A 13,676-nucleotide genomic window follows, 5' to 3' on the forward strand; every position below is an offset into this window, starting at 1 on the left:
GTTTGTGTCCGTCATTTTTTCCAACTCTACTAAATACACTGACACGCCACGGCGGACCCAAGATGGACAGCCCGTCTGACCAATCGAGAACCATACTGGAAATACACACACAAACGTCATTTTTATTTTTATTTATTTATTTATTTATGAGAGCTGCTGGAGGGAATTAATTACTCATGAGAAGATCAGTAACCACTAACCACAACAGTCATGTCAAGCCTTAATGCTCCCTGCAGATGTGATCATTATTGCACAATATTGCAGTGGACCCGGCGCTATTCGCGGGGAATAGGGACCCGGCCGGACCACAAGTGGCGAAAATCCGCTGATTATTGACGGTCATTATTATTGCATGGAAAAATTTACAGCAGCATTTTAAATAAAAAAATAAATAAAATCTTGACTATGCGGGGGTAAACCGCCAATAACCGTTTTCGGGATTGGTTTGGAAAAACTATATTCTTCCACACCAGCAGATGGCGCACGAACATTTGCGTTATTTCTTCTTGAACGTTTTCCTCTGTTTGTTTCGAATCACTGCAGTCAGTACGTCATCCTGTTACCTCTTGTCATTGGGGAACGGAGTCGGAGTTATGTCCATTAAACCCGTCAAAAAAAGAAGTTTATTGATGACAGTGTGCTTTCTACAGTCCGGACATTATGCTTCCCCAGGCGGGCAAAGGGTTTGTGGTCCGCATTCGGTTCTCCTCGTGGCGGCGGCTGTTCCAGGGCCGTTACCTGCTGCTCACTAACACGGTGAGCGGAGGAGGCATGCTGGCGCTGGGTGACTTCCTGCAGCAGAGCCGGGAAACTCACAAAGACTCGACTAGGATTCGAGACTGGAACAGGACAGGTGAGAAGAAAAAGGGAAGGCCACCCATACTGGATTTGACAATGTGGGTTAACGAATAAGTGTGGCCTCGGGCTCAGTCAAACGTGTTTCTATAACTTTACGACTGAACGTGTTGGCTATTGCTAGGGATGTGTCAGTACATCCGCCATATTGAATGTGTCAGTTTACTTAAATCGAGTGACACAACCACACACACGTACACACACAACCACAACCAACGCTCTGAGTTACCGAAGATTCCGCGTTGCGTTGAGCGGACTCGGAGTGGACTTCACAACGCACCGTATGTTGATATGGTGTGCGTTTGTTGTGTCGGTGCGACTAATTTTATTTTTATAAGGATATCTGGATGTGTAACTGTAATGGGATGTATCAAATAAAAGTGTATGCAGTGGTGTGTAAGCGTGCAGCCAGTAATTTGTAACAATTCTATGGACATATATATTAAGCGCCTTGTCCCGTTGCTATACGTTTACAAGTTCGCCATATTGGATGTGGAAGGCTTGTTCTAATGCGAGTAAATTGACTGAACTTAAAGCGCATTTCTCCTTTCTATGTAACATTGTTACTGTGGGGATGGATTTTGCAATACTATGAATATAAAAATATTAAATTCTTATCTACATTAAAATTTTTAATTATAACTACCCTGCCTCTCACCTGAAGGCAGCTGAGATAGGCGCCAGCACACGGGGGACACTAGTGAAGAAAACCGGGAAGAAAAATGGATGGATATACACACTGTAATCCCAAAAGGGGATTTATTGCACACTCCGCTATATATTTTTGGTGTACAGAGAACCAGATAATTTTTCCTCCGCTATATTGTGGTTCACCTTTCGTGCCACAGCTTTATATATATATATATATATATATATATATATATATATATATATATATTAAAGCCCTCGCATTTGTGAGTGTGTCACTCACTCACAAATGCACTTTTCAGCTGTTTATTTAACGCGAGGACATCAGTCAAACACTTGAGCATGTTCGTGCAGGACCTGCTGCCGACCACAGCACGCATCCAGACACTCACACACAGACTTGCAGAGTTACATGCACCAGCCCACCAGGCCATGCTTCTTAAAGGCACAGGCAAAAGCCCAAGTCCTTACAGATGAGCTACTGCCACCCCAGATAATAATAATAATAATCCTGAAATGTAGATGTGATGCAGATTTTCTGAATAAAGAGCAGTGCACTAATTTATAGAACTACTAATAATGACAGGATTCGCGCTGCCCGTTTGCCACATTGCCAATGGCTAATTGAAACATGATGTGGTGAAGCGAATCCCAATTGGCTGCATCAAAACTTAAAAGCCCTTCCTGATAAAAGCTAATGTGAGCGCACACATTCTGCTGTGTGTGAACGGTGTTAATGGTTTAGTTTTTCCTCCGATTCATAAAATTGCTGCTTAGCCACTGCTGGCTAAGCAGTCAGGCTCACGGACTTTTCCGGCTGCGGGGAGACAAGATCTGATGCTGCTTGGCGCCGAATTGAAGCATGTATATTTATTACTGTGACGTACGTTTGAAGTGTCGATGGTCAATGTGTCCTGCAATTCACATTAGTTCTCAGAGCTAGCTAGATGCCTTCTTCATCAATGCTAATCCCACTTGGGATGTCACATTGGCTAAGAGGTTTCATGACCCAGCGCCAACCCTGAATGGCAATCACTGGGTCATGATACCTCTTAGCCAATGTGGCTAAAGGTATAAAAATGTCCTAGCCACAACATATCACGCGTTTTCATGTGGTTAAACTTTTGGCCAGACTTAGCCAGTCCCCGACACTGGGAAGCCAATACGGATGTGGGCCCAATTTAGTCATCAGTCAGGACGAGGCTGAACGATTTGGGGAAATACTATGGTTGTGTGTGTGTTTTAACAAATATTGTGATTGCGATTTATTTATTTTTTGTGGGAAGTTTGTCTTCTTCAGCATTATTCTCTAAACGCAAGAAATAAATCACTTCATAGTATAAGCAACATGACATTGGATACAGCCAACAAATAAACAACTGTTTCCTGTAGGCCAGGCCTAAATGATACGATGAATTCATATGAAAAATCTATCTTTATTTTAGTATTGAATTGTAAAAATAAAAACATTACATGACAGTACAATATTGACTGACTTGCCAACAGAAGTGACCTCAGCCCCAAGTGTGAATGTTTTTAAGTACAGGTTAAAAACTCTTCTTTTTTCTCATGCTTTTTAAAGCATTTCCACTTTTAAATGATATTTCTTGCACTTTTTAAATATTTCTTGTACTGTACACTTTGTATTTATTTATTTATTCTCTCTTTGTTTTAAATGTTTATAAGCATTTTTTTTTATTTTAAATGCTTATAATCATGTAAAGCACATTGTTACCTTGTGTATGAAATTTGCTTTGCTTTGCTCTCTCTCACCGTAGATGATGAAATCCCTCAATTCCTTACAGTATGTTGAGGAACATTGTCCTTAAACCATTCGACTGTTTTCTCACGCACTTGTACACAAAGAGGTGAACGTCGCCCCATCTTTGCTTGTGAATGACTGAGCAATTCAGGGAAACTCCTTTCATACCCAATCATGGCACCCGCCTGTTCCCAATTAGCCTGTTCACCTGTGGGATGTTCCAAACAGGTGTTTGATGAGCATTCCTCAACTTTCTCAGTCTTTTTTGCCACCTGTCCCAGCTTTTTTGGAACGAGTTGCAGCCATAAAATTCTAAGTTAATGATTATTTGCTAAAAACAATCAAGTTTATCAGTTTGAACATGAAATATCTTGTCTTCGTAGTGTAGTCAATAAAATTTAGGTTGAACATGATTTGCAAATCATTGTATTCTGTTTTTATTTATGTTTAACAGAACGTCCCAACTTCATTGGAATTGTGGTTGTATCTTGCACCAGGAGTGAACGTGTTATCTGGGGACATCACCTCTCTAGCTTTCAGTACGTTGTGCAAGCCGGCTAATGTGTCAATGCTCACGTCGGAGGTGGAAAATACCTCCATAAAGTTGTAGTGTTGAAATTAAACATTAGGATGTGCCACAGTAATACCTACGTTACTAAAGAACAAGCAAACCTTCATATTAATAATAATACTGAACAGACTTATCCATCCATCCATTTTCTGAACCGCTTCTCCTCACTAGGGTCGCGGGCGTGCTGGAGCCGATCCCAGCTGTCATCGGGCAGGAGGCGGGGTAAACCCTGAACTGGTTGCCAGCCAATCGCAGGGCACATAGAAACAAACAACCATTCGCACTCACAGTCATGCCTACGGGCAATTTAGAGTCTCCAATTAATGCATGTTTTTGGGATGTGGGAGGAAACCGGAGTGCCCGGAGAAAACCCACGCAGGCACGGGGAGAACATACAAACTCCACACAGGGGGGGCCAGGGATTGAACTCGGGTCCTCAGAACTGTGAGGCTGACGCTCTAACCAGTCTCCACCGTGCCGCCTGAACAGACTTAATTTGAAAAAAAAATTAATTAGGAGGCAATCACCACTAACACTTATTGCATCTACAGCGGCTGAAATAAGTATTTAACACGTCACCATTTTTCTCACTAAATATATTTTAAAAGGTACTACTGACATGAAATTTTCACCAGATGTTGGGAACAACCCAAGTAATTCATACATACAAAGAAAGTAGAATAAGAACAGAAATTAAGTTGTGTGTAATAATGTGAAATGACACAAGGAAATAGTATTGAACACATGAAGGGAGGTGAAAAAAGGCATGGAAAGCCAAGACAACACCTAAAATCTATCAATAAGCAAACAGAAATCCAGCCCCTTGTCAGTGCAAATGAATATCAGTTGGTTCAGTCCTAATTGATGGCCTACAAAAAGGTCTCATTTGCCAAGGTGTGAGTCAAGACACATGATGGGTAAGAGCAAAAGAGGTTTTTTCTTTTGAAACCTCAACTGGTTTCAAACAAAAATCACACCAGAGCAATGCATGCGACTAGTTTCTCCATACAGGAGTCGTCTTGAACCAAACAAAGGCCTTTTGCACAAAGTATTAAATAAATACAAGTTGGCGTGTTCAACACTTTTTCCCTGTGTCATTTCACATTATTAACAAGTAACTTAATTTCTGTGCTTATTTGTTCTAGTTTATTTGTATGTATGGATTACATGGGTTGTTCCCAACATCTGGTAAAATTTTCACGTCAATAGCACCTTTGGAAATATATTTAGTGAGAAAAATGGTGCCCTGTTTAATACTTATTTCAGCCGCTGTAACTATATCTATGGATTGAAAGTCATGTGTGTGCATATACATGGGAAAAAGGGTTTTCCTGATGTTTGAAGTCAGTTTTGGGGGTGCGTATTATACTGCGTGACTACTGTGAAGTTAATAGCATGATAAATACAAACTAAAGGCTCTCAAAATATACATCTTCATGAAAGTATTTGTAAAAGAAAAAAAATAAGTGAGCTGCTGTTGTACTTTGTGTAAAACTCATCATTAACAGTATTTTTTTGTCCTTTCTTGTTCCCAAAAGGTCGTATGTTTGTGGTGGGCTGCTCCATGGGTCCAGTGCTGCACTTTTGGTACACATGGCTAGACAGAAGATTTGTGGGATATGCTCTAAACACAGTCGTCAAAAAGGTTCTGGTGGATCAGATGATAGCGTCGCCAACACTTGGCATGTGGTACTTTTTAGGTGGGAAAATTCTTCTGTTCTCGCTGTTTTTTTTTTTTTTTTTTTTTTTTGGCTATGCAGCCATTTTGCACCATTTAGAGGTTATGCTTTGCCTTTTGAAGGCTAAAGCGGCCGGCAGGGTCCTGATCCTCGGCCAAATTTCTGCTGGCTATTTATTAACAACAACTTGTAGTTATTATTATGCATTTTTTTCAAGTGTATAATATATGTCCTGTAATACTGTGTTTCTCAAGAACATTCTCACTTGTAAGACAGGTGAGTACAGGGTCAAAGGTTGAGGTCTTGATGTGGGTGAGCCGGTGAGGTAAAACAAAAGACGGTATGTTTTCATATCAGAAATAGTTCAAAGGTTGTGTGTGATAAATGAGTGACACTTTGTTTGGTGCCGCATTTCAATGCTTTACAAGAGTTGTGCTCACCACTAATGTGCAACTTATCTCAAGCTTGTCGTGATGAAGTGCCCCGCTTACGCACGTCTGACTGAGTCACAACTGTGTTTATTGCAGGAATGGGGGTCATGGAGGGACGCTCCATATCCCACGGATGGGAGGAGTTTAAAGATAAATTCTGGGAATTTTATAAAGTAAGTGCACATGCATGCACATCCAGGGATCAGTGTAAATGTGGCAAGTTTTGTGTGTGTTCTTGTTCTTGTAGTTCAACCACAAACACTCCAGTGCAGCATGGAGACCAGTTTTCTAAATGTTCTCTTGTTTTCCAACAACTCTTTGTGCTGCTCGATCATTCAGCATTTTTCTCATTTGGACAAATCAAGACAAGGCTATCAAACATTACAATGTCAAGTAAATACAATGGAATCTCTAAATTTGAATCTCCGGCGGCCATCTCAGAGGAAAAAAGTCAAAATTGTCACTTCTTGATCCATGCTGTAGAGACTTACCTCCATAGGTAATTTTTCTTGTCCTCGTCTCTGTGTCTGTCGCTCATCATCAGTCATGTTTTGTTTTTTATAGAAGTTTAACTGTTGGCAAGTAATTTATTAAACAAAAATACAACAGTTTGAATGTAGGGCTGCAGCTATCAAATATTTTAGTACTCGAGTATCCTACTGAAAATTCTGTCAAACAATTGAGTATTTGGATAAACTATATTTTTTGCTTGGTTAAACAGCAATTCTGATTACAAAAGGGAAAATAAGACCTTTCACTTAGTAACGTACACCTAATTGGTTTCCTTTTTTAAAGAAGTTTGTATTTATTCACATTGTGCATAAAACAAGGCATTAATTAAAAAAAGCATGAACAGCCTTTGTGTGTCTTCACTTAAGCAGCTAGCATTTTCTGTCATATTAATACATTAGGTTCATGGCTGTGCTTTTATGAGTTTAGACCAGCTGATTAGGAATAAGACAAATATTCTTTGTACTACTACAAGTGTTCAATTTGTTCTGCGATGCGAGACCGCTTAATTTGAGCCTTGTACTTTTATAATCGTCCAGTTAGTTTTGGTCTGCTCAAATATTTAACTGCACATTGTTGTTAACTGAACTATTTAGTTAATGTTAACATGTGAGCTCACCAAACTAAATGAGGTGTGTGCATTATGGTGTTCTTAAACCTTTCATGTATAAATGTTACTACGAGTAGGTTAAAAATTCACTTTACTACCACATTAAAAGCTGTGGTCATTTTTTTAGGCCCAGTTTGTGAGACGGATGTAAATTGTGGGTACGGTTGCAAAGGGCTGGAACATATCTGGAAGGTTTCTGATAAATGTCCGTGGGAGGTTAAGATGCTGAATTTTAGAAATAATCCAAATTGAAAATTTGCTAATTTGGAGATTTGTATGGATTAACTGTGACCTGAGTGTAATTTAATAGAAAGGTATCATATTAAATCTGTAATCTGATTCTTTTAATCAGGAATCCCCATCTATGATTAAGCTCAATATTAAGAACCAACCTTCAATATTGTAAATTCCTGGTTTCTTCCCACAAATCCCCATTAATTCCAAAGGTAAGATTCAAACTTGGAAAATTGATCAACTCAAAGTGATTAATGTAGCCAACTGAGCCTAAATGTCACTGTGTGTTTGCGTGTACCAACATTTTGCTTGCAATACGCAGCTTGAACAATGTTTGTGGTGACTAATCCTCTGGTGTTTGTTCATGCTGATCCGTGTTCGTCTTTTTGCCGACAGGCTGACTGGTGTGTTTGGCCTGCAGCTCAGATGATCAACTTTTATTTCCTCTCCCCCAAATTCCGTGTCGTATATGTCAACACCGTCACCTTGGGGTGGGACACCTACCTTTCCTATCTCAAACACAGAGTAAGTTGCCCTTGTAGGAGGTTAAATAGACTTTCTCCTTCATAGTCCTCATTGTTTGAGCATGACAAATTGACTTTTATTTAGTTTTGGGGTGTATGCTTGTGTTGCAGGATGACAGTCAGCCCTCAGAGCTGCTATCAGACAGCAGTTTGTCAGATACGCAGCAGAAAGCTCTACCACCATCCAAACCTCTGGAGGAGAAAAGTGAATGGTGAAGTCAAAGACAGGCTGCTCTTCCCAATACAGTTGTTAAAACCTGCTGCGCGTGGACGTTAGAAGTTGTTGTGTTGGGACTCCTTTCTTCCACGTTCATTTTAATGGTACTGAATTCAGAGTATGTCGGAGTATTCAGACATTGTGATGCGTGTCCTGGGTTTGTGTGGACATTCCAAGATTTAAATAAAAGAAGTGAAAGCTCTTCCCACCGAAAATAGGAGCGCTGCTACATATTCTATGATGTAAGAAATCTAAAATTTGATTCTGGTCAGTGTTAGTAACATTTAAACTGTGTAAAACTATACTGGCATTTCACTTAAGGGAAGAGTATGCATTATTCAAACTGCTACCAAATTTGACTTAAATTCCCATCCTCGCGTCTCTACCCAAAGAAACGACCCCCAGCTCACTAAAGTGTGTGCACGCCAAGGCTGCTACATTGATTGCTAGCATGACTTATTCATGATTGAGTATTGCCAAAAAAAGTGTTCCCGGTTTGATGTTGTATTTTTTGGAATGTACAATCAATTAAAAGGAGAGGTGATCGACTTACCCGATGACCCGATGAAAAGGTGACGCCAGCAACAGTGGTTTCCCAAGTCAGCCCTGCAGCCGTTTGCATATAGGACACCACCGTTACATATGTTTTCCCTTGTTTTGTCTCGGGATCTGTCCAATTCATTATTTTAAAAAATTACAGCATTTTTTAGCAGATTTGACAATGATAATCTTGAGATTTGTCAACTGTTATACATTTTTGTTCATTGTAGGATTAAGAACTTGTTTATTGGTAATGCCATACTTAAGATGTATAAACCCCAGTTACAATGAAGCTGGGATGTGTAAAATGTAAATAAAAACAGAATACGATGATTTGCGAATCCTTTTCAACCTATATTCAATATAATACACTACAAAGACAAGATATTTAAGGTTCAAACTGATGAACGTTGTTTGAATGTATTTATTTATTTTTTTGGTTTTGTTTTTTGCAAATATTCTCTCATTTTTTTATTTGATGACTGCAACATGTTCCCAAAAAGCTGAGAGAGGAGCAACAGAAGACTGGGAAAGTTGAGGAATGCTCTAAAAATACCTGTTTGGAACATTCCACAGGTGACTAGGTTACGTGGAAACAGGTGAGTGTCATGATTGGGTGTAAAAGGAGCATCCCCGAAAGGGTCAGTTGTTCAGAAGCAATGATTGGGCGAGGTTCCCCACTGTTTAAACAACTGCATCAGCAAATAGTTCAATAGTTTTAAGAACCTTTCTCCATGTAAAATTGTAAGGAATTTAGGGATTTCATTGTTTACTGTCCATAATATCGTCAAAACATTCAGAGAATCTTAACAAATCTCTGCACGTAAGCGGCAAGGCCAGAAACCAACATTGAAATCCCGTGACCTTTGATCCCTCAGGTGGCACTGCATTAAAAACTGGCATCATTGTGTAAAGGATATTGCCACGTGGGCTCAGGAACACTTCAGAAAAACATTGTCAGTTAACATGGTTGGTTGATCCATCTAAAGATGCAAGTTAAAACTCTACCATGCAAAGCAAAAGCCATATATCAACAACACCCAGAAACGCTGCTGGCTTCTCCTGCTCCGAGCTCATCTGAGATGGACTGGAGCAAAGTGGAAAAGTCTGCTGTGGTCTGACGAGTCTACATTTGAACTTGTTTTTGGAAATCATGGACATCGTGTCGTCTGGGCCAAAGAGGAATAGGACCATCCGAGTTGTTATCACTGCAAAGTTCAAAAGCCAGTGTGGTTAATTTCTTGCACCTGTGCATCCGAGTCGATTGATCTCCCGGGAGAACTTCGACTTCCGTCTGGCATGGGATGAATGAAGACTTCGAGACACCCCTGAATCTCAGTTTATCAAGGTTTAATTCTCTGGGCGTGGAATTAGCCCCTCCTTGGGGCACCCGTGAGAGGGCCGTTCCTCATGACCATATTTGGACTCGCACTCCCCTGCGGGTGTGTCTTTACTCTGTCAATTTCCCCCCTACCTGGGGCCCTTGGCTGCGATAATGAAAACCAGTCCTCTCTGATGACCTGACCCCGATTGTAAATACCAGTCAGGTTTCGGTCAAGGACTAGCCGGAAATCCCACTATCCATATAACTGATTTAAGAATGTCCTTGGATTTAGACGTACAAAGAAAAGACAGTTTGAGTGAATACAGGTCTTCCACCCTTAGACCCTCCCAAAGGAACTCTGATTGTGTTACTATTAAAATATACTACACCAGCATCTGTGATGCTATGGTTCAATTAAATACACTAAGTAGCCACTTTGTTATGGCGAACGTGCACAATCCAATGAGATTCAATACAAAGATAACGCTGATATTTGTTTTATTTACTGTCACACACTATTTGACATCAATAAATGTGCAGTTTTATACAACAGTGTTTCCTAACCTTTGTTGAGCAAAGGAACATATTTTACATGAGGAAAAATCTCACAGTGCAACACCAAACAAAACTGTCAGAGTATGCTGTGTATACACCTAAACATCTTGTTTAGCCATGATGAGCATATGATGAGGTGCAGTTGTCCACCACTGCAAACTACAATAATCAAAAACTATAATAAACATTATTAAGTACTGTAATGACATCTCTGATAAGCGGCAATTTAAATTCAGTAGTAACAACTGTGTAAAGACAATATTTGATAACAGCGCTTGTTTTGGATCTCATTACAGTGTTTCCCTAATAAAGTACTGCTAAGTCGAGAGAGAATCATAAAATCACATTGATGTGCATCATGCTCGTTTGGGACGGTGCCAGCTTCAGTGTAGAAGGGTTGTATCGCAGTAGGGATGGAGAGTGGCATGCCAACACAGCTACAGTACTATTCAAACACTGAAGCACAAGCTTCTAGGAGATTACGCATTGGCCAAACAGACATGCCACGCATCCTGCTCTTAAGGATGTGTGTGTGTGTGCGTGTAAGCATGTGCTGCCAGCGTTTTCCTTTTTCAACATGCCAGCAGTGATGCATCTAACTGTGTTCATCTCCCTGTTGACTGTGACCATCAGCCAGAGTAAGTCAGCCTTTCACATTTCTACTGGTTAACGATACTGCATATAAATCAGAGTGATAGTTTGGTTTGGGCTCATTACCTGCATAGACAGTTCGAGAAGTATAATATAAACACGAGGTGATCGATAAACTGAATCTGAACTGCAACACAAGTTCTGACTAACTTTATTTCCAACAACAAAAATTGTGACAGACTTAATATTGACATTGTTTTATACACCACCAAAGTCGTACTGGAATGTCCTTTTAGTAGATGTTCTTCTAATCATCAAGTTGTTTTTATTCTGAGATGTGGGAGCTCAAATATATTTTTGTATAATTGTGTAATTTCATGTTCATCATGACATAAGAGTGCAGTAACATCTATTGTACACTATAAGGACATATTGTACCTCAATTGTGATAAACCCCTTCATATTTTGTTTCGCTTCCTCAAGCTATGCATTTCATACATTTCCACAGAAGTGAAGAATGTGTATGATGAACCGACCAATAATAAACTCATAGAATTGAAAATAAAAGTGTATACTGGAGTCTTGAGTGGTCGTTTTAATTCATTTGAACTGCTTCTGCATTTACTGACTATTAACAACAACAATTTAATCTTGCAATAAGAAAAAAACTATTGTTTCGAAATGCATTTTTAATGGCTGTCAAGCTGTAAGTAGTTAACTTTTGGAATAATGTTGATGAAACATAAGCTGTGTCATTAAAAAAAAAAATGTGTTTGCTCATTTGCAGGCACCAGCTTCTCTTCAAAAACTAAACAAAGGCCAGTGACAACGATCACCAATTTGACGAAGACAAACAATGAGGATTGGACCAGCCACACCACAGAGCTGCGACCGGCCACTCGTGAAGGGACATCACAAGTGTCAGCGTGGCATCGGCAAACAGCCAACAGGACACAGGAGCCTGTCACTGTGCTTACCGGGCAGACTTCCAAAGAGACAACATCTCTTCCATCGAAAATTTTCGCAGCAACATCAGCAGCAGCAGCAACCTCAACTGATGTCACACCTCACCAAAACAATACCGGCCAAGGTCAGTCTGCTACATCAAGACATGAATGATACACTTATGCAGCCTCAGCCAACCTATCTCTCTCTTTCTTCCTTCCTTCCTTCCTTCCTTCCTTCCTTCCTTCCTTCCTTCCTTCCTTCCTTCCTTCCTTCCTTCCTTCCTTCCTTCCTCCTTCCTTCCTTCCTTCCTTCCTTCCTTCCTTCCTTCTTCCTTCCTTCCTTCCTTCCTTCCTTCCTTCCTTCCTTCCTTCCTTCCTTCCTTCACATGATGATTCGTCGACGTGTCAAACCACCACAGTGAAGCGCCAACTACTGGCGAGGAGGACTTACTCGATGTGAGATTTATTTTTCTTTTTTTCTTTTTTTGTTCCCAAGTATGTGTGCCTGGTATCGACAGCCTTCAAGAGTACCCAATACCTTGAACTAATAATGCCTTATACTGATATGGGTACTCACCCATCCCTAATAAATAGGATTTATTTTTAACCTTAAATTTTTAGATGATTCTAATCCAAAGTGTTACTTTATACCTTCGTCCAATTTTTACATAAACACAAAGCAAAAATATTATTTATTGCAAACACTGTCGACTATTTTGACTATTTCTGTATGACTTTCTTCCATTACTTCTTTTTCATTTCTAATTTCTTCCAGTCTGAAATACTTTGGTTTCCTTCTTTTCGTCCTTCCTTTGATTTCTTGCTTGCCAAGCCGGCATTCAAACCCAGAACCTTGAAGTGTAAGGCAGACATACTAATCACTTGACTATTTTGCTGTCCCCATTTCCTTTGCTTTCCATCACTGCTTCCTTTCTTAAGTTCCTTTCCCCCTTCCTGACCTCCCTTATTATCCTTCTTTTTCCTTCCTTTCTTCCTCATTTTTTCTGTCAAGCTTCTTTTTTCTTCCTTTCTGTTTCCTTCCAAAACACAAAAACAGTCTGTGCAGTAGTTATCCATCCAGACCTATTTACCCACTTAAAACAAAGAAATTACAACTTCTCATCTTCATTAACAGTTTTCTCTCCTTTTTTGTTGTATTATTATTGTTAGTGTTATTGTTATTATTAATTTATTTACAAACAAATAATTCCCAAGCAACGGACATCTTCACTCGCAAAAAGGGCTCCAGGATGGACCTGGTGTGATGTCACATGGTCATGTGACATGAAAACCTCAATCGCAGGGCACATAGAGAAACAGCCATTTTATGCTATATTTGTGTAGAAAACGTCCATCCATCCATTTTCCATACCACTGATCCTCACTAGGGTTGCGGGCGTGCTGGAGCCTATCTTCAGGTGAGAGGCGGTGTACACCCTGAACTGGTCGCCAGCCAACATATTAAAGTAAAATCAACCCCGAACCTGAGAATTGTGAGGCCAACAAATCGTTTTCTATTATATCTAATTATAACATATTCATTGCCTTGATTCCATTTTGCTGCCTCGAGTATGACTTTTGTTTTGAGTGAAGTGAACCCAAAATGCTTCCTTGCCCTATAAAGGAACAGAAAATGGTCCAAATCCTCCCAATGATGAATTTGCTACCCTCTCAGCTC

General features: G+C 39.9%; 1 protein-coding gene across 1 annotated transcript; it reads left to right on the forward strand.

Moving 5' to 3' along the window:
• Positions 1–533: 533 nt before the first annotated feature.
• On the forward strand, positions 534–8,905 carry mpv17l2 (MPV17 mitochondrial inner membrane protein like 2). Its single transcript, XM_061683814.1, has 5 exons — positions 534–853; positions 5,375–5,536; positions 6,043–6,119; positions 7,697–7,825; positions 7,936–8,905. The coding sequence occupies exons 1-5, from the start codon at positions 661–663 to the stop codon at positions 8,038–8,040; spliced, it is 666 nt and encodes a 221-aa protein (XP_061539798.1). The 5' UTR covers positions 534–660; the 3' UTR covers positions 8,041–8,905.
• Positions 8,906–13,676: the final 4,771 nt, after the last annotated feature.

This window comes from Phycodurus eques, chromosome 8, assembly GCF_024500275.1.
Source record: "Phycodurus eques isolate BA_2022a chromosome 8, UOR_Pequ_1.1, whole genome shotgun sequence".
In the NCBI taxonomy this organism is placed as follows: domain Eukaryota; kingdom Metazoa; phylum Chordata; class Actinopteri; order Syngnathiformes; family Syngnathidae; genus Phycodurus; species Phycodurus eques.

Bases quoted from the DNA above. Each gene is read 5' to 3' on its own strand.
- mpv17l2 (XM_061683814.1), top strand. From the start codon at position 661: ATGCTTCCCCAGGCGGGCAAAGGGTTTGTGGTCCGCATTCGGTTCTCC. The intron at 5,537-6,042 runs GTGGGAAAATTC...TGTTTATTGCAG, and splicing joins TGGCATGTGGTACTTTTTAG to GAATGGGGGTCATGGAGGGA. The intron at 7,826-7,935 runs GTAAGTTGCCCT...CTTGTGTTGCAG, and splicing joins TTTCCTATCTCAAACACAGA to GATGACAGTCAGCCCTCAGA.